The 19,412-nt window shown below is 40.8% G+C and overlaps 1 protein-coding gene across 1 annotated transcript; it reads left to right on the top strand.

The window, feature by feature from the left end:
• Positions 1 to 1,750: 1,750 nt before the first annotated feature.
• Positions 1,751 to 18,355, top strand: LOC137265458 (peroxidase-like). Its single transcript, XM_067800861.1, has 14 exons — positions 1,751 to 1,812; positions 2,866 to 3,041; positions 7,311 to 7,440; positions 10,100 to 10,302; positions 10,815 to 11,003; positions 11,226 to 11,313; positions 12,333 to 12,439; positions 13,435 to 13,536; positions 13,803 to 13,892; positions 14,851 to 15,011; positions 15,246 to 15,799; positions 16,225 to 16,394; positions 17,133 to 17,232; positions 17,915 to 18,355. Exons 2-14 carry the CDS (start codon positions 2,873 to 2,875, stop codon positions 18,120 to 18,122), a joined length of 2,271 nt encoding a protein of 756 aa, XP_067656962.1. The 5' UTR covers positions 1,751 to 1,812; positions 2,866 to 2,872; the 3' UTR covers positions 18,123 to 18,355.
• The last annotated feature ends 1,057 nt before the right edge of the window (positions 18,356 to 19,412 follow it).

Below are 19,412 nucleotides of genomic sequence, written 5' to 3'. Positions count from 1 at the left end.
AGATCTGGGCAGTATAATAGGAAGTGAAGTTCATCACAGAGAGAAGATGCACAAAGTTGGCAGGTTCTATTACATCGTTCGATGTCGTACCAGCGTCCAGTTTCAATGGGCAACCTGTGGTTTGAAGACTTAGTTCTAAATTTAGATATACAGCGTCTGTAGTGATAAGGTAGTTGTAGCAAATAAGGTTCCATAAATAAAGAATGCTTATACATTACGTAGCAATAACCCTTCTATGAGTCGACAGCAGAGCGCCATCATAACTGCTTAAACTGATCAATTAGAGTCAACTGTACTTTCAAGCCAAGCAGTGCTAGGTACAGATTGGCTCAGCCAGACTTAGTACAATCAAGTATCCTGGAGGATACGCTTGACACTTGGTATCAATGGAAAATTAAAATCAGCATTAGAAGTATATAAATTTTACACCACATGATAAAAGATAGTATTTGATTTGCCACTATAACATAACATTTTTGCCCAGTTTTGATATCATTCTAACTTTAACGGGTATACTGATGGGGTATCTACCTAATTCACCGTATACCATAAAATCTGGAGTTGATTGTTTCACATGGATGCAGTCGGTCCCCCCTGCTTGTTTATCAGGAGTTTAATTCACGGAGAAGATGATATCTTCTCAACAATTTTGTTCTTACCATGCTTTTAAACATAATCTGGCAAAGACAGAAAAAGCATATAAAACATAACTTCTTTAAGTGGCATTTAGATCTCTCCTCGTTGTTCATGTAACAACATAATTAAAACAAATCTACACAGTTTGATTGAGTAGGATTGAGCTAATCCTGCTCTGGTGATTACAATATAAACATGTTAACTGCTTGCCAAAACAACATAAAAGAATATTATTTTACATGTCTTGTAGTATTTTACTCCAGTTACTATCATACTGCGAACGACGCACCCCTTCTTCATTGAGAATTGGGCTGGTCCATCATTCTACAGGGCAAAAATGTCATTTACCATGTTTCCTACAATAGGTAGGTAGGTAGGTAGTTTGGGATGTAGGCGGTATGGGACCTAACCCGCTGACCACACTAATCGTAGGCGTCCACGTGCAACATCATACCGGGAAGACGCTACTTTGTGGCCTCTCATTTGTGAATTCGCTTCAGGCTACCAGAACAGCTCGTAACACAATAGTAAGACACAACATCATCAAATACTCTCTCCTTTTCTCTCTCAGTGTGCGTGCGTACGTGTCTATATGTACTAATTTCATGTTACATTCCTGTTTGACAAGGGATGAAGAACCTGTATCAGAAACGCCTCACTCACGAAATAAAGAAGTTGTTACCCCCAGAGTTAGTCTGTATTGTCCGTTCTAATTTCTACACACGTCTCAAAAAAGTTAAGGCGTGTTTATACTGACCAGTCTCTAACATGTTTTACGAAAAAAAGACTGTTAATATATTACTAAAATACGATACAAGAGGGTCGAGAGACATTCTTCATATATGAAACCGCAGTGATGTGGAAAGACCTCACATTTTAGGCATGTATTTGTTGCATTAGGTATATTTGTATCAGGGTCTGCATGACGGACTTAGGTGTTCCCTTTATGTGAACCTCTCTCTGACGTCTTTATGTCATTGCACCCATTGCGGATATGTATGGACTGATGACTGCTGCATAGAATGCACCGTCCACTCTGATTTGCTGCTGAAGGATATCTTCAAGCTGATTGGAGGTTGTCCAGATATAAAGTCCCCTGCGCTAGTCGAAGTTTGCCACAAGGTTGTCAAAAGAAGACAACATAACAGAAGACACATACGAGCTGATCTGCCTTTGGTACGTTTGTCTGAGATGTGATTATAGCACATTCATGTTTGTACTTGATTATGACACGAGTAATTTCTTAACACGTTATTCGTATTGATTTTTGACGTATATGTTGCTTGGATATTGGGATTCAAAGTGACAGTCATTGTGACTGATAAATTTCGCATATCAGACGTTCACAGCCTCTCCCAAATGATGAAGTCATGACATAAGAATAGTTTATATTGTTTATAACACTTGTAACCTTAAGATTCCACAGAGCTATTCAGTGTCAGGCAGAGGACACTGTTTGTCAAAATGCTCATGTGCACTCATTTACGACACACAGATCCTTCTGGAGGGCTTTCTCATTTACTTTCATGCATTATACACGGTGCAGGATGGATGGAGGAACTCTCTGATATTGATCGATTATAAAAAGAAAATGTTTTCGTATCAAGATGATGAAGGGGCTGTGGGGTACCCTCGTACTTACAGCGCTGGTTCGTCACGCCAAAGACACGGGTTCGAATCCCCACATGGGTAAAAGGCGTGAAGCCCACTTCCGGTGTTCCCTGCAGTGATATTGCTAGGATGTTGATGAAAGGGATGCCAAGTAAAAGATACGGATATTGTAATTTCCGGCTTGGGGTAGGTACACCCCTTGATCTGTGTTTATCTGTGGCTCGAACCTTTTAATGCTGAAATCCTGCGTCGTTGCTAATAACTGATATTTGATGCTTGTCAACTTGTGACATTCAAGGAATTTTGCTGGGTAAAACTAAACTCACTCACACACTAACGCCTACTACATTTACCATTTAAGATGCAAATTAAAAGGATTTACAGCAATGGGAATGGGAACGGGTGGTCGGCACACTGATGTATTGACACTTGTATGTTGTCGATGCTATTGGCCACAGAATTGTCTGGTCCAGATTCGGTTATTTACAGTTCGCCACTATGTAGTTTGAATATTGATGAATGCGGCATTAAGCAACAAACAAAGTTTACTATATTTGGAAAATAGTATTAACTGGTATTTTCTTTGAGTATGGGGTATTTCCCATGTTTGTTTGTTAGATCCACAATGCTGAAGCAGGCAGGGCTGATCTCCCAGCTGACTCTGCTGATAGTGATGGCTGTACCTGACGCAAGAGAGTCCCAATTCGACATACAAGAGCTGAGAGCCACTTTGGCTCTGGCCCAAGCTGAACTGAAAGAGGAACTGAGTCAAGAACGTGCCTTTGAGGAAGCAGGTAGGATACATATCTTATGGTAATATATATATTATCTTCGCTTCTTCATGAAATATACTACTGTTTCTTTTGGGTATTGTACGTTCCATTGCACAGTGAATGTCAGTAAAATAGTATGTTTGCATTTTCCTTAAGTACAGGACACTTTCTGTTGGTTATGGTCACAGTTTTAGTGAATATTAAGGTTCTGAGACGTTTGTACTTGTTTTTGTTTTTTGTTTTTGACCGTAGTCTGTAAATACGGGACGAAGGGGTAGCCTTGTGGTTATGGCGTTAACCCATGATGCCCAACACCTGGGTTCGATCCCACACGTGGATACAGTGTGTGAAACCCATGTTCCGGGTCCACGCGGTAATAATATTATGGCTGGAATATTGCTAAAAGGGATGTCATATGAACGGCAGGGATGTTGTTATTACCGTGCATTAACAAGTGATTGTTGTAGTCAGTATTTATTCTTTTTGCATTGAGTAGTTAAACCTCTTGATCAGTGTTAAAGAAATCTATGCACAAAAGGTTCGTACAGCTACGACAATTGTAAGCCTATGATAAACTATACAGTGATGTCAGACTAATTCTATGTTAAACATGTACGGTGTTACGTAACTGGTTCAAACGTTATGTAAGCAATCGTAGCCAAGCAGTGTTTGTTAATGGAGCCTTATCCAATGTTGAAAGCTGACATTCCACAAGGTTCAGTACTCGTCCTTTCTTTTCTTGTGGCGCTAATCGTTTAATGCTGATTGCTTCTTAAATCGTTAGGACACATGATGTCAGCAAAAAGGGTAAATATCGGTAGCGCAAAGCAAAAAGTATATTTTGGCATGATGCGGCATATCAGGGCCTGTAAGTCTCGCGGGCACTAGGGTGGTTCCCGGTTCCCTTTGTGCGCGCGAGACAGGTCCAGCTTACTTCCAGTACCAGATATTCAAGCACTAGATCTATGTCAAAATTGCGCAACCATCAAATATGAACTAATTAGACCGGACCAAGTGTACAACCATGTTTGGCTGACACAGTGGCTGACATTTTAGGATTACTGGTTTCTTCCTGCAAGGATTGTTGGCTGCTTACTGCCTTACTGTCAGCCGACAGCCACGAAACCATTCGAAGAGGTATGAAACGTTGTTTGTCACCGAGAGCACTAATGTCTCAAGTATGGTGCCTTAACCGACTTACGGGTTCTATTCAGGTCCCTAATGGATGATGATCTACTTCAGTTTAATTCAAGACATGTCAGCAGAAAGGCGTCAGTTACTTATTGATTCACAATAGTCAATAGAAACTTATTTAACTGTTTACACCTATACACTCCAAAACATAGCTGATATTGATGTATAAAATTTCAAATGCAATTATTCTTTGACTGCTATAATTTTGTAGTTATAAATCTGGTTTGTGTTCATGAAACGAATATATCCGTGAAGGTCCGGGGTAGAATCGGCCTTCAGCAACTCCTGCATGTCTTAATTGGTGAATATGCTCGTCGTAAGAGGCGACTAACGGGATCTTGTGGTCAGGCTCGCTGACTTGGTTGACACATATCATCGGTTCCCAATAGCACCGATCGATGCTCATATTGTTGATCGCAGGATTGTCATGAATGTAGCTGAGTGTGGCGTAAAACTAAACTCACTCACTCTTGAAACGAATGCACAGCGCAAGAGCGCATCTTCGAAATCCTGTGCTAACTTGCATGAAAATGTAATAAATAAAAAGTGGTTCTCAATATGCGCGTGCAGGTCTGTGGAACTGGTAGAGGAATGAGGCTGTTTTGCCTTTAGAATGTCACTGGTATTTGTTATGCCGTGATGCCGCGATATTATGAACAGAAACATTACCATTGGATATGGGGGCTGCGGAGTCTCAATCTGCCACTGTAGGTTACCGCAATGTTCAGCGTTCACACACACACACACACACACACTCACACACACACACGTTTGCCGTTGCTGCCTTCATGCGATCAGCGATGGTGAGTGATTGAGTGGCTTAGTCAGGCAGTGGATCGGTCAGTGAGTATGAGAACCCGGTTCACTTTGTCTGAATTGAAAGTGTCCTGCATGGTCCCACGATGCACAAAACGTTCGTAACGCTACGACAACTGTAAGCCTGTGATAAACCATTTGCGGGGTGGGTGGGGATTAATAGCAGTTGAGCGGTCAAGAGAGGCTGGTACCTTAAGAACAGAGAACTCTGTTCAGTTCGGTGGAGGTAGAGTGATACATTATCATGGTATAGTTTCAGTACATGAACAACACGTATACAGTGGCACTATCATTTTACAGTTATATTATAAGTTATTATTGTTTATTATATAATGCACTACGTCTGCAACAAGTATACGGGATGTCTTGTATGTGGCGGTCAGGCAGTGCAATTTCAACCTTGAATTTACATTAGGAGTATTAATACTAGTTCACTATGCAGGTTATTTTAACGTGTAGTTCCTAAAAAGAAATAAGTGATAAAAGAAAACTATGACATAAGGAACGCTTCGTGGATCGGGTCACTGGTGACATTGACACATTAAGACGAAGGACTAAAAGCATAGGGTAATTTGGATCTCGCTTTACAATTCGTACATACAAACAGGTATGTCATTGAAATATAAACAGTGTTGTTTGAATTGCTTGGTGTTGCCACAACATACCATTGTAAGTGGCGAATTTTTAAATCGTCAGAATTGAGCAGTCAGGCTGCCTTATGTATTCGTTATTGTGAATCATTTGAATGATATTAGCATGGGCAAAGTTGTAAATGCGGTATGATTCAAAGAGCAAAAATTTCCAAGTATTTCTATTTGGTCTCTTTTGTCAACTCCTGTAATGCTTGTGTCATGAGAGGGCGTGCGACACAACTTGACTGAAAAGGAGATTCCTTCCTAAAACCTTCTGAATAGCTTTAAATAATTGCAAAACAGCTGATAAATCGCAACGGTGTTCTTTTTTGCATCAAGTGGCTCGCCTTTAAGTTTACTTTTTGTCTAAAAGTGCACTGTAAGGTACTAATGCACATCGAAATACCCGAATACATAGGGCACACTGAACGACCGGGGAAACCATAAAACATAACCCAGAATAACGTTTGTCCTGGTTCAAGAGGTCTAACAGTCCCAGATGTAAATCAAGGTAGCATCGCCATAATCTACAGTGAAGGTGTCTTTGAGGTCTCATCGTTTGAATGCACAACTGTCTATTCATTACATTATCTTGCGAACAACTGTTCAAAAGCTCCTGTGGCAAGGTGCATTTGATACAATAGACAGTATTTTTGAATGCGCTTATATGGGTAGATTGCTGTTGACATTGCCAAATGTTGTATGCTGCTATCATTTGTTATATTTGGGATTACACTTTCTTAGTAAAGTATAAATTCTTTTGATTTGAGTCCCATCCAGGATTCGAACCCATACCCTGAGAGATAGGCACCTCTCAGCCCCCGCGTCTTCCACTTGTGTGCAGGGTTTCAAAAGCACCTGTCGCTAAACACGTGAACACTCAGAACAACCACCTTCCTACATTGATTGAATGATTGATTGATGGAAGGAAGGAAGGAAGGAAGAAATCTACTGAAACAGCTATACATGAGATGCGTGGATTGATAGATTAAAATAACCCCTTGCTAAACGAAGATGCTTTACATAATTACTTCTAGTTGTGTTTCTTTGACATCTATGCATATAACATAAGCATATGCATACCGTATAAATTGTCAATCATATATACAGCACTGGTTACTGACCTATCATTTCAGTGAGGCTTCTGATTTACAACTGACAGCCAGATCTGTTTGTATGAAGCCCTATGGTGTCACTTTCGTGGCATATAATAATACTAAAAAAGTATGTTTTCACAAATTCATGTAATTTGAACTACTTGTACATGTTTATGTTATTTTATTTTATTTTTTCAACATTTCGATTTACTCCCTCTTTTGATTAAACATTTTCCCATTGCTTCAATTATTTTCTCCTTCTTTCAAGTTAATTTAAAACCCCGATTTTTTTAATATCATTTTATTTTCAAGTCATCCAGAGGAAAGGTCGAAGTAGATAGAATGTCCCGCTTTGTTACCTGAGATGTCCTCTACGGTGAACTTGTTTGGGGCAAATTTCAAGGGCAGAGCGAAGGGTAAACATACATAAGCAGGTTCACAAACGACTTTGTTGTAAAGACTAGGTTCAGTTAGTTATTTCGGATCAATGAGTAAAAGTATAATACATATCTGTCTTTAGCATGTGTATTACTGAAAATTTCCATCAACAGATCGAGAAGCATCAGAGCCTGGCTCTACAATTGATCAGCTCAACAAGTTCACATTCTCATCACCTGCGAGTATTGAAAGGGGAAACAACCATCGCATCCAGGTCCTCCAAGCTACACAGTTGATGAAGACGTGAGTATAATTCATATTTTTATGACCACTTACCTCTTATGGCCCGTAATAGTATGGTGTATTCTTATCATAAAGTTAGGATTGCCACATTGAAGAGCGTTTATGTATGTATGTATGTATGTATGTATGTATGTATGTATGTATGTATGTATGTATGTATGTATGTATGTATGTATGTATGTATGTATGTGTGTGTGTGTGTGTGTGTGTGTGTGTGTGTGTATGTATGTATGTATGTATGTCTGTGTGTGTGTGTGTATGTATGTATGTATGTATGTATGTGTGTGTGTGTGTGTGTGTGTGTGTATGTATGTATGTATGTATGTCTGTGTGTGTGTGTGTATGTATGTATGTATGTATGTATGTATGCATGCATGCATGTATGTATGTATGCGTGTGTGTGTGTGAGAGAGAGAGAGTTAGGAGATAAACATCATGTGTTGGCCAATTTCCGGGTGTTATTGAGTATTTGAAGCACGGGAATATTTCATTTGAAACCTCAGCCGGAGGTCTGCACTCGTTTACATCGAGTATGAGTACAGCAGTAAAGTGTCATCAGCTGGCCGTTTCAGCTGGTTCCCATGGTAGCATCTGGAGTTGCTCATTTGTGACGTCATTCTAACTTTACGTCACAATATGATTTGAATGACGTCACCACTGTTAATGGCACAACAAAACAATTGTTTACGTGTAAATACGCAGTGAATAGTCTTGCAGTTTCCGGGAATCTAATACCATTTGATCATGTTTTTCAACCAATCAGATTACAGAACACAGTGACTTTTGGTTTACAATGAGAGATAGAGATAGAGAGAGAGAGCGTGTGTGTATGTATGTGGGATATAAATGTCATCCAGCTGGGATACACTTGTCAATAGCCACCGACCATAAAGGCGTAATGTTAACTATAATGTCTACCTATATGCCAGCAAGATATGACATAATTCTCTACCTGTCATGAAGCTATGATGTCATTTGTTAAGTGCTACAAGGCTGGGATTCGCGCCATGATTCTATGAAATGAATACCTACGTGTCATTTTTTTCCTTTGCTGTCATGATCTATGTGCCACTAAATTGAGATTGTTGGGGATTTTCTTGATGACAGCTTGCAAATTTTGAAATGATAGGTAAGAAAATGATGAAATTGTTAAATGTAGGTAATTGAAACTATACTGAGTTCAAAAAGAAACTTCACAAAATGTAATTCTTAAAAATAACGAATAATTCTTCCCTGATGATACATCTATGTGTCCGAAATGGGATCCCCATCTTTCGACTCCAGAAAAACGTTAGCAAAATCCACTCAAATCCATCCATTCGTCGTGCAAATGACGTTAGTGCCAAAAGAGGTTTTGCACGTGCAGACGATCACGTGATCTTCGCATCGATGTTTTCTTCATTTGTACGTGTTTGCATTGGCCTGAAGAATTGAAATAAAAAAAACACCTTTAAACCGCAGTTCTTATGGTACTTTATATGCCATGATTGTCAAATGTGCAACGTGAAAGTGCCGTTGACATGTTGCAAGCGGGAAGATTCAGTATTGACGTCGCAAGAGCAATGGGATGAGCCGTCGTACTGTGTGTGAGGGCGTCTACAACTAACTGGCACCACTTCTGATCGCCACGTGTGACGTCACATGCGTCCTACGTCACCTACTTGACAGAATTCTGCCGGCTACACGAACCAGGGCTGAGATGTCGGTTGCTGGCTGCCAATCTCCATTCGAATTTTTATTCTTGTGACCTGAAATTCTGTGTACCCATGGTTTGGAACGGCGGTGTAGCCTAATGGAACTGATTGTGGCACTGTCGGTGTATCGAGTACATCACACAGATCTCGGCAAGGCAATAATAACAAAAATATATTTAACCATCTTACCATCTCTTGTTCTTTATAGTGCCCTGAAGAAAGAATGTGAAGTTTCTTTTTTGACTCAGTATGTGTTCTTAAATTTTACAATTTTTCATGTTTTCAAATGAGTTTCACAGATAAATGGTTCATAACACACGTATTGTGACTATATTTATCACTTCATAAATTATGATATAGTAACTCATTTGTCTAACGATGTACTATGACAAAACCACAGCTGTGTGATATGTGTGGACTTTGTGAGTAGTTTGTCTGGTCGGTGCCCTTCTTCGGAACGATTCTCTTTTGCTTAGGCGACTGCTAGGATATAACGACCGACGTAAATTCGCATCCCACATTATAATTCACGTCCTTGGAGCGCCTCAACTTACTGCTTGATAAGTATTAGATGAGCCAGCACAGTGAAGGCGGGGCAAGTAAAAGTGACGTGAAATCAATGTCGCTGTTGTTGAACACGTGTCTCGTAGAGCGATTTAGTTCAACAAAACACCATCACGACAAGATTCGCACGAGGAAATTGAACTTGGAAATGACAACCTGTTTCCCTCTTGTTTCAAAGGGAACACTTTTAATGTTCTGAAGGGCGTTCCCCTTTATGTAAACTGGGGTCATTTGTCAGGTCGTGGTTCATCTAATACTTGTCAAGCAGTAAGCAATACCCCTGCTCGTTGATTTCAACACGGTTTGCACACCCATTATAATCAGTGATTAACAATATTAAAGCAGTGTAATGTCAATTCTGTTCGTGGAACTGACTTTTTTTAAACTGTGTACTAATACAGGACCAATGCATCATCACCAGCGGTTATTCTCCCGATGATGAGGAGTAGTTTTGTGCCAGAATCCCAGTGCCAATCTGAACTTCCCTGTGACGCCTCCGCCAAGTACAGGACAGCTGACGGTTCCTGCAACAACTTAGCGCACACACGATGGGGCATGGCATCCATTCCAATGAGACGCTGGTTGACACCCGAATATGATGACGGTTAATTTATTCACATTTTAATCCTTGTGTGCATTGGGTCAGGACTCTACGCGTCGTAATACCTTGTGGGAAGGTGCAACCGTTTTTCATGGCAGAAATAATTGTGTGTTTGAATCCCATTATTACCCCAGTACCACCCCATGCGTTGGTGCGTCACGCTGATGACCCGCGTTCGAATACCCAGATGGGTATAAAGAGTGAAACCCATTCGAATTGTCCCCGCTGTGATATTGCTTAAATATTGCTGAAACCCACTTACTCACTCGATGTCTGTATTCACCTTTGTCAAGTTTCATGAAAGTGGTAGCTATTAGCATCCTCATTCTACTCGATCTTTACAAATATTGTCACACGAAAGAATGTGTCATTTGTTGTAATATTGTTGACGGTCTGAAGTTCTTAACTGAAGACAATTTCACAGTGCTGATTTGCCATAAACCAAGATGGTTGTGAAGAATGTCAACTTTGGAAAGTCAAGTTACTTATCACTTGTCATCCTGTTCCTGATTTAGGTTTCTCCTCTCCTCGCGAAACAGCCACCGAGGGGGGCTCATCAAAATTACCCAGTGCCCGACTGGTCAGCAGAACCGTTCACACCCCGTCAACAAACGCTGACCTGCACACCACGTTTACCCATATGCTGATGCAGTGGGGTCAATTCCTGGATCACGACCTCACTAGTACACCCACACAGCAATTAGGTAACTGTGATATATTTCTGGAAATAATATTTCTGGTAGGATTAAGTATGCTTTAGCTATGAATCAGATGAAAAAACCCAAATGGACGAGGCTTTAAATGTTGTGATTCCATCTCATTTACAAAGCTGTCCGACTCCCCGTTGTTCTTGCTGCCTAGGTTCTGTGTACCTCCAGTATCACAAACATGAATTACTTTAAAGAAAAATAATCGTTTCGTTTCAGCTGCGGATGGCAGTTCTATTGGGTGTTGTCCCACTCGTAGGGGAAAAAGGAGTGCAGATATAAATCCATTTTCATCTCCCTCCACAAGGTGGGCAAACTACATATATATCTCTGACCTAAGTCCGCATATATTATTTTTGCACTTCGTGGAACCTGTTTCTAATGACATTGTCCTGCAAAGACTTTTGGTATTAACACTTCTTGTGATGTCTTGCACCAATTATATTTATATCAAGAGCTTGTGTTATTACTTGGGTGTATGAGATATCCATGTACTTTTTACGCCTAATTTTGGTTTTGCACGTTATTTATTAACACTCCACATAATACTTTACGTCCACGATTACGTCACATTTCGTCACATGGTGCAGTTGTATCGCAGGAAGTGAAAATCACATGTGAGTTTTGACTTACGTCAGTTTTAGCAATATTCCAGCAATATCAAGGTGGGTGACACCAGAAAAGGTCTCCGCAAAATGTATCCATGCAGGGGAACCGAACCTGGGTCTTCGATTGCTTTACTATAGGGTTACCACGCAGTCTTCGAAAGCAACAACTCGAAGATCGCGACGAGTACGAACAACTTCGCGAACAAGCATGGTCTATCTTGCTGTATACTTCTGTGCCAACGGAAATGCAGTGGTCGATTGTGAGAGGAAAGAGTTATTCCAAATTTATATATAAGGGAATTGTACATGTCTGATCAAAGTCATACTGTGGCCAAAAATGTGCACAAAATTCTCAGCGCAGCTTCCTTGTTATTAAGGAAAACTGGTTTTAACCAACAAAATCCACTTGTATCCTAAGATTCAGTTTACCTAATGAATATGAAATGATTGTGGAAATGATCACTTATGCAAGAAAGCATACCCTCTTTAAAGGCCACGGGCTCGGCGAATTACAAATCTGAAAAGCCATCACATTAGTTCAAGTTACTATATAAAGTGATGTTTCCAGTTTGGGAACTTTCAGATATTTTCTTTACATGTGAGCCGAATAAAGCAGTTCTAGATATATATGCGTCATGATTCTTCAACTTAAGTTTCATGTGTAATCACCCACGTTCGTCCTGTTCTATGTTGTAAGGCTGAGTATTCGTCCTTTCAGGCCCCAGTGCTTCCCCATTGACATTCCACAACCAGACAGACGCTTCACGTCCACCTGCATGAACTTCGTGCGTTCAGTTCAAATAGAGAACGCTGATTGTGAAGCAGGTAATATCATCAGTGATACACACAAGTATATAATATCATCAATGGCACACACAAGCTTTTAATATCATCAGTGATACACACAAGCATGTAATATCAGTGACACACACAATCAGGTAATATAATCAGTGACACTCAGAGGCATGTAATATCAGTGACACACACAATCAGGTAATATAATCAGTGACACTCAGAGGCATGTAATATCAGTGACACACAAAAGCAGGTAATAACATCAGTGACGCACACAAGTATATAATGTCATCAATGACAAACACAAGCTTTTAATATCATCAGTGACACACACACGCAGGTATTAACATCAGTGACGCACACAAGCAGGTAATATCACTGACACACACACGCAGGTACTATCATCAGTGACACACGCATGCATTTAATATCGTCAGTGACACACACAAGCACGTAATATCTGTGACACACACAAGCAGGTAATGACATCAATGGCGCACACACGCAGGTAATATCATTGACACACACACACACGCGGGTATTATCATCCGTGACACACACAAGCAGGTAATGCTCTCAGTGAGACACACACGTTAGGATATGATACCATACCGTCATACTGAGGTACAAACAAATACATGCTTGTTGCTTATGGTTGAAAATCTCAAAGATATTGCATGTGTTTCCAAAACATCACAGATACATTTGTATCGTACATAACTGGGTTATTGCCCAGGTAGGAACATTTTAATTTTCCACAAGAATGTGTTAACAATAATATTTTACTGGTTTATATAAAACGTGGGCGATAATGTGCACAAGCAATATATCATGGCACGCTTGATGCCCTGGCATTTGATTTCGGTTTTATGCCCCAATGAACAGTGTTTTCCTGTATATATAACAGTTTCCGCACACCAGCTATTACAATCAGTGCTAGTCACAGATAGGAGTCCATGTTTTTATGATAGAGCAGCACAATGATACACGCTCAATATTCCAACGCCATTGTCTGGTTGTTCCAGTTCCTGTGGAACAGCTGAACCAGATCACAGCCTTCATAGACGCCTCCCAGGTGTACGGGTCGTCACAGGAAGAACAGGACACGCTGCGGACATTTGAGAACGGTATTTGGGCGGAAGAATATTTAGTTAATCCAATTCCCGTACAAATACGACTATCTGCCTAAATAGATGGTCGTAACAGGTACGAAGCGGTTAAGCATAACTATACGTAGGGTCACAGAAAATAAGTGATAAAGTCAAATTTATCGACGTGAGTACCAATTTCCAACATACCATACAAGGTAACATCCAGTCTGTACGTTGAAGCAGGAAATGAAGGTGTTGGTTATGAAATGTTTTTGACACAAATACGCCTTGCCTTGTTGCAGGACAGCTGAAGATGAGATGTTCTCATTTGCCTGAAGATTCGTTACCGAGCTGTTCCACACCAGACAACCCCAGCTACTGCTTTCTGGCAGGTGAGTAGAGCGTGTAGCTTCTTCACAAGCGTCTATCACATCAAAGGTACGATTGGACTTGACTGGGGCAGTACGTCTCGAGTTGTTTTAGTTAATATACTCGTCGTTAATGTATACTAAATTATTAGAAAGGAGGTAAGTGTTGACGACACACATAACGTGTTAGGCACTTGCTGTTTGTTGTTGAAACTGTATACAGAAGAAAACCTGAAGCATCACACACGTACCTAAGGTGATTTGGGCAATTTCAATGAAGATGCCCATTTAGCGTTTATGTCAGTCTCTTTAATTTCGCTTGTCATACAGTTGTGAAGTACGTAAAGTGATATTTTATCGATGTGTGAACAAGCGATGCAGCGGTAACATATAGACAAAATCGAAACTGGCGGGACACAGCAATAGAGAGAGGCAATATCGTCATGGTATCACAGTGTATAAGTAAGAGGCAATTTCAGGTAACTAGGGACAACATACCAACAATCTGTCCAGGAGAACGATAATAATATTAGGTCATTTTATTCCAAACTAGGTTTTACCAAACGGCTCGAAGGACAAATCAGATTGTACGAACTACGGGTTACACATCTGTGCGTGCGTGCGTGCGTGCGTGCGTGCGTGCGTGCGTGCGTGCGTGCGTGCGTGCGTGCGTGCGTGCGTGCGTGCGTGCGTGCGTGCGTGCGTGCGTGCGTGCGTGCGTGCGTGCGTGCGTGCGTGCGTGCGTGCGTGCGTGCGTGCGTGCGTGCGTGCGTGCGTGCGTGCGTGCGTGCGTGCGTGCGTGCGTGCGTGCGCCTATTTGGCTTATTGAATGTTTTTACCAAACTTTCGTAAATCCCCTTGAAATGTCCAGAGAAAACAATGTCTCTTTATGTAAATTATTTGTACCAACTAAAGAACAAACAACAGAACAATAACATAATACCTTGGGAACCTTGATAAACCTATGTTTTTATCTCTCAAGGTGATCATCGAGTGAATGAAAACCCAACTCTTCAGAGCATGCATACCATCTTTGTGAGAGAACACAACCGTATAGCTAAACAACTGCAGGAGCTGAACTGCGATTGGGGTGATGAGAAAACATTCCAGGAAGCCCGAAAGATAGTCGGTGCCATCATGCAGGTGAGAATATGACCTTTCTAGATTTACACCGACAACATATTTATTCAACGTATGCCAATTAACACATGACAGTATGATCTAATTCATAAGAATCCCATCTTTGCTGGGATTTTTGTTTATGTGTTATGTTCGTTTTCGTGGATTTATCGAAAATTGCCATGGTCTAGAATCTGCGTCAAGTGTGATTATAAATATACCCCGAGGGAAAGTGTATGAATTAACTTGGGATTTCAGAAAATCACATACGATGAGTACTTGCCTATCATCCTGGGTCCACAAGCTATGAAGAAGTATCGCTTACGAATTGGATCTGGGACTGCTTACACCAACGTCTACAGCACAACGACAGACCCCAGCATCAGGAACGTCTTTGCTACTGCGGCTTTCAGAATGGGTCACTCCATGATCGACAGCAACTTTTCCAGCTTCAGCTCTTCTCATAATTTCCTCGGGAAGGACAGACTAAGCGAGATCTTCGGTGACACGAATCTCATTCTGAACGTCATCAACAGGACGGTCGGTCATTTCTCCAGAGGACTGACTAAGGACAGTGTTCAGATTGCAGATCGCAAAATGACTCTGGAGGTTACGGACTTCCTGTTTCCTGACAGCAATGGAAATGGTGCGGACTTGGCAGCTCTCAACGTCCAGAGAGGGAGAGACCACGGGCTCCCGTCTTACACCAAGTGGAGGAAGTTCTGTGACGTTCCAGAAGCTGACTCCTTCTCTGATCTCGCCTCCACCACTCACACAACAGATGCGACAAACCTTTTGGAAGAAGCGTATGAGTGAGTCAGATTGAAAAGCTTTGTATTGCGTTAACTAGAGAAGTGCCGAACTGCTTTACAACTACTTCCTTTGTATACTGAAGCCCTAAAGACACTTTCTTTACCGATTCTAAAATCCATTCTGATTTATGTCCATTTTACAATTTTGGACTTGTGTACGGTTTGTTTCAAATGGTTCGATGTGCGCGAAGGCGTGCGTACGCGTGTGTGTATGTACCACCTTGGCTTGCCGAGTGGAGTTTACAACCATGATAGGCTCTATTGATGTCAGACACATCGATATTCAGCAGTTGTGTCTTCACACTCGTATATCTGATGTGTATTAAGCTAAACATGTGCAAAGAAAGTCAAAGTCGTTTTCCTACATTTTGTATTGTCCCGAGACACAATCCAACTAAATAGTAGCTGCGTCTGCCTCTTTCCAGTCACATCGACGACATCGACGTTTTCCCAGGGGCTATGTCGGAGGAACCTGTTACAGGGGGACTTCTGGGGCCGACATTCACATGTCTCCTGGGCAAGCAGTTCCAGGCACTGATGAAAGGAGACCGATTCTGGTTTGAAGAGAACAACACCAATGCTAAATTTACTCGTAGTACGTTAACATGATGTATTTGAAGTAGCAAGAGTAGCGGGGTAGGTTTTAGGCACATTGAAATATATTTAGAACAACTGAAGACATAAAGTAGTTCTTCTACAGAAAACATGCACAGATAAACCGTGATGCTTTGAATTATAGCGTATGTCTTTCCCGAAATGTGAATATATTGGTTAAAATATGTTAATCCTTTAATTTAAAAGTATGTGACCCGTGAAGGTCCGGGTTAGAATAGGCTTTCAGCAACCCATGCCTGCCATAAAAGGCGACTATGCTTGTCGTAAGAGGCGACTAACGGGATCGGGTGGTCAGGCTCGCTGACTTGGCTGACAAATGTCATCGGTTCCCAGTTTCATAGATTGATGTTCATGTTGTTGATCACTGGATTGTCTGGTCCAGACTCGATTATTTACAGACCGCTGCCAAATAGCTGGAATATTACTGAGTGTGGCGTAAAACTAAACTCACTCACTTTAAAAGTATTTCAAAGTAGAAACAGACAATACCTACTAAACAAATATCATGACATCATGGGTACTTTTACGATTATTTTCACGTCTGAATGCTACAGGTATAGAATGCATAAATGCTCCCGAAAGAAGAGTAGCAAACCTTGCACAGTTAGCCATACGCGCTATTCTCACGGTCATATCATTGTCATCAGGTGGTCAGTGTGAATCGGTAACTTGGCTAAAATCGAATATTTTCCAATTACCAATAATGATTTATTATCAGGTCAACTGCGTGAAATCCGGAAAGCCAGCCTGTCGAAGGTCGTGTGTGACAATACCGACACTTTCAAGATTCAACGAAACGCTTTCATCAAGGGTTGTCCGTAAGCACTTTTAGACAGTGTCTCTTCTGTTAATGTTATAAATTTATAAGAATGTAAAACAATGTGGTTTGTTTCTTGAATATGTCCAATGATGCAACACTCTGCTACTTCATTAACCAGCCATGCTCATACTAGGGGCAGTTTGTGGGTTAAAACGACAGAACCTGAATCATGGGTAGGAAGTTGAGAGAAGCTAACTGTACGAATACGACTATTTTAAAGGTACGTGTATGATTCACAATCATGTAGCTGTAATGACGTCGACGATGCTTTGTGTTCGTGAAGAGGTGAGATCAGAACACAGCGAGACAGTGAAATTCCGTTATGAAATGATGAAACCGAAGTGACAGCCATTTTAATATATTCACGAGACATCTCATAAGACAAAGCAGTTTGGTTGGTTGGTTGTTTGGTTGCTTGCTGTTATCAGCTCTATTGCAGCTATGTGGCAGCGGTTTGATAATAATCGAATCTGGACCAGACAATCCAGTGACCATTGATCTACGCAGCTGCGATGCATTGACATGTATCAATCACATCAGCGAACCTGACCATCCGATTCCTTTATTCTTCTCTAACAACATGCCTGAAGACCGGTGAAGGTTGCTGAAGATCAATTCTAACTCGAATCTCTATCGGTTATTAGCTATACTAATATTTTCAGCATTGTTCATCTTTCCAGGGTCCCATGTGGCTCTCTGCCAGAAATTAATCTCAAGTTCTGGAAAGAGAAACAGACTCCAACCCTTACCCCGTGGACGTCCTGGGGACGCTGCATCTCCGGCGTACGGAAAAGATCACGCTCCCGTACGACCTGTGGCTGCTCTGATACGAGCTATCAGACTGGCAGGTGTCTGTGTAATAATTGGTTTAAGTGTTACCGTGGTTAAGTTGAAACACTTCAAGTTAGAGAGTAATAATATTTGCAGTTGGACTATAGAAAACGTCCTACGTTGCTTTTCTGTTATCTGTTTAGATTCAAAAACAATTTAATAAACTTTTCTTCACTTCCTGTTCGTATTGACTTATTAATCACAAATGATCCATGATCCATGATCCGTGATCCATATACATCTTCGATACCACGGACTCGAGTAGTTTCAGTTGTGTAATGATGTCAATTGTCCACACCATTCCTAATGGAAACAATGTACATACATGTTTCTGACTCCTCTGTATTTATTTTCTTGCATGTCAGAACTAATAAAAATATAACCTCATTGTTGTACAGGTATGATGTGCGGGGTTATTCCAACTTCCAGAGTTATTCCAACTTGTTATTACTCCGTAAAGCGAACGAGGCTTCTCTGGAAGGATTCTTACTGGTTTATGAACTCCAGAACTATTTCAATGAGTGAGTGAGTTAAAATTTAAAGTCACAAAGACAATATTTCAGCCATATCGTGACTAAAACAGGTTTTAACTTCATCATAAATGCATGTAAATCACTAAAAGCATGTCAACTAAGGACAGTAAAAGCAACTAGAATATTACAGACACAAAACCTAGTATCAGCCTCTGAAAGGGGATTTCAAATTAGGACAATACAATTAAACACAGTCTATAGATCGCCAGCAACCGAAAGTAGACCACCACACTAGAGACCATTGGTACTTACAGTTCTCTTGCTTCCTGCGTGGGCCCTAGCTGAAATTATGCTATCCCTCCAGTCGCTGAAGTTAAGCAGTAACTTAAAACCACGTTTTTTAAAATGCTACTTAAAATGCTACGTGTAAAGCTTCTGGTAGGTTGAAATGTACTCTGAAGGTTTTGGACCTTACGTGTTCAAAGTATATGAGATATGGTTTACAGTACTTTAACCCCCATTGAGGATACAATCACGAACACTTTCTGAAGATATGAAGATAATCTCAAATGCCAATAAATAAAACTAAATTAAATTCAAACATGACAAATAACTCTACATTGCTATATAATTCAGATGGCAAGACACTCTTTTAAACGATCCTACTACTCATTACCCTCCTTCCCACGAAGAACGACATGATTAATCCTAAAATGCCTCCATCCCATAACGCTACTGAAGACGCAAACTGCAATGACCCATCACGACTTTTACAAGATGTTGTGTTGGGACGATGGACTTTATTCCTATTACACAAAAGACCACATGGTCTGGTGATAATGATGGAACCTATCACATTTGCTCTGAAAGACTC

Source organism: Haliotis asinina, chromosome 15 (genome assembly GCF_037392515.1).
Source record: "Haliotis asinina isolate JCU_RB_2024 chromosome 15, JCU_Hal_asi_v2, whole genome shotgun sequence".
NCBI lineage: Eukaryota > Metazoa > Mollusca > Gastropoda > Lepetellida > Haliotidae > Haliotis > Haliotis asinina.
The sequence above is the reverse complement of the archived record's forward strand: the minus strand, read 5'-3'. Positions and strand labels throughout refer to the sequence as shown.

Excerpts from the sequence above, each read along its gene's own strand:
- LOC137265458 (XM_067800861.1), top strand. The coding sequence starts at position 2,873 with ATGCTGAAGCAGGCAGGGCTGATCTCCCAGCTGACTCTGCTGATAGTG. Across the intron at positions 15,800-16,224 it reads CTTTTGGAAGAAGCGTATGA|TCACATCGACGACATCGACG; the intron begins GTGAGTCAGATT and ends GCCTCTTTCCAG. Across the intron at positions 17,233-17,914 it reads GCTTTCATCAAGGGTTGTCC|GGTCCCATGTGGCTCTCTGC; the intron begins GTAAGCACTTTT and ends TCATCTTTCCAG.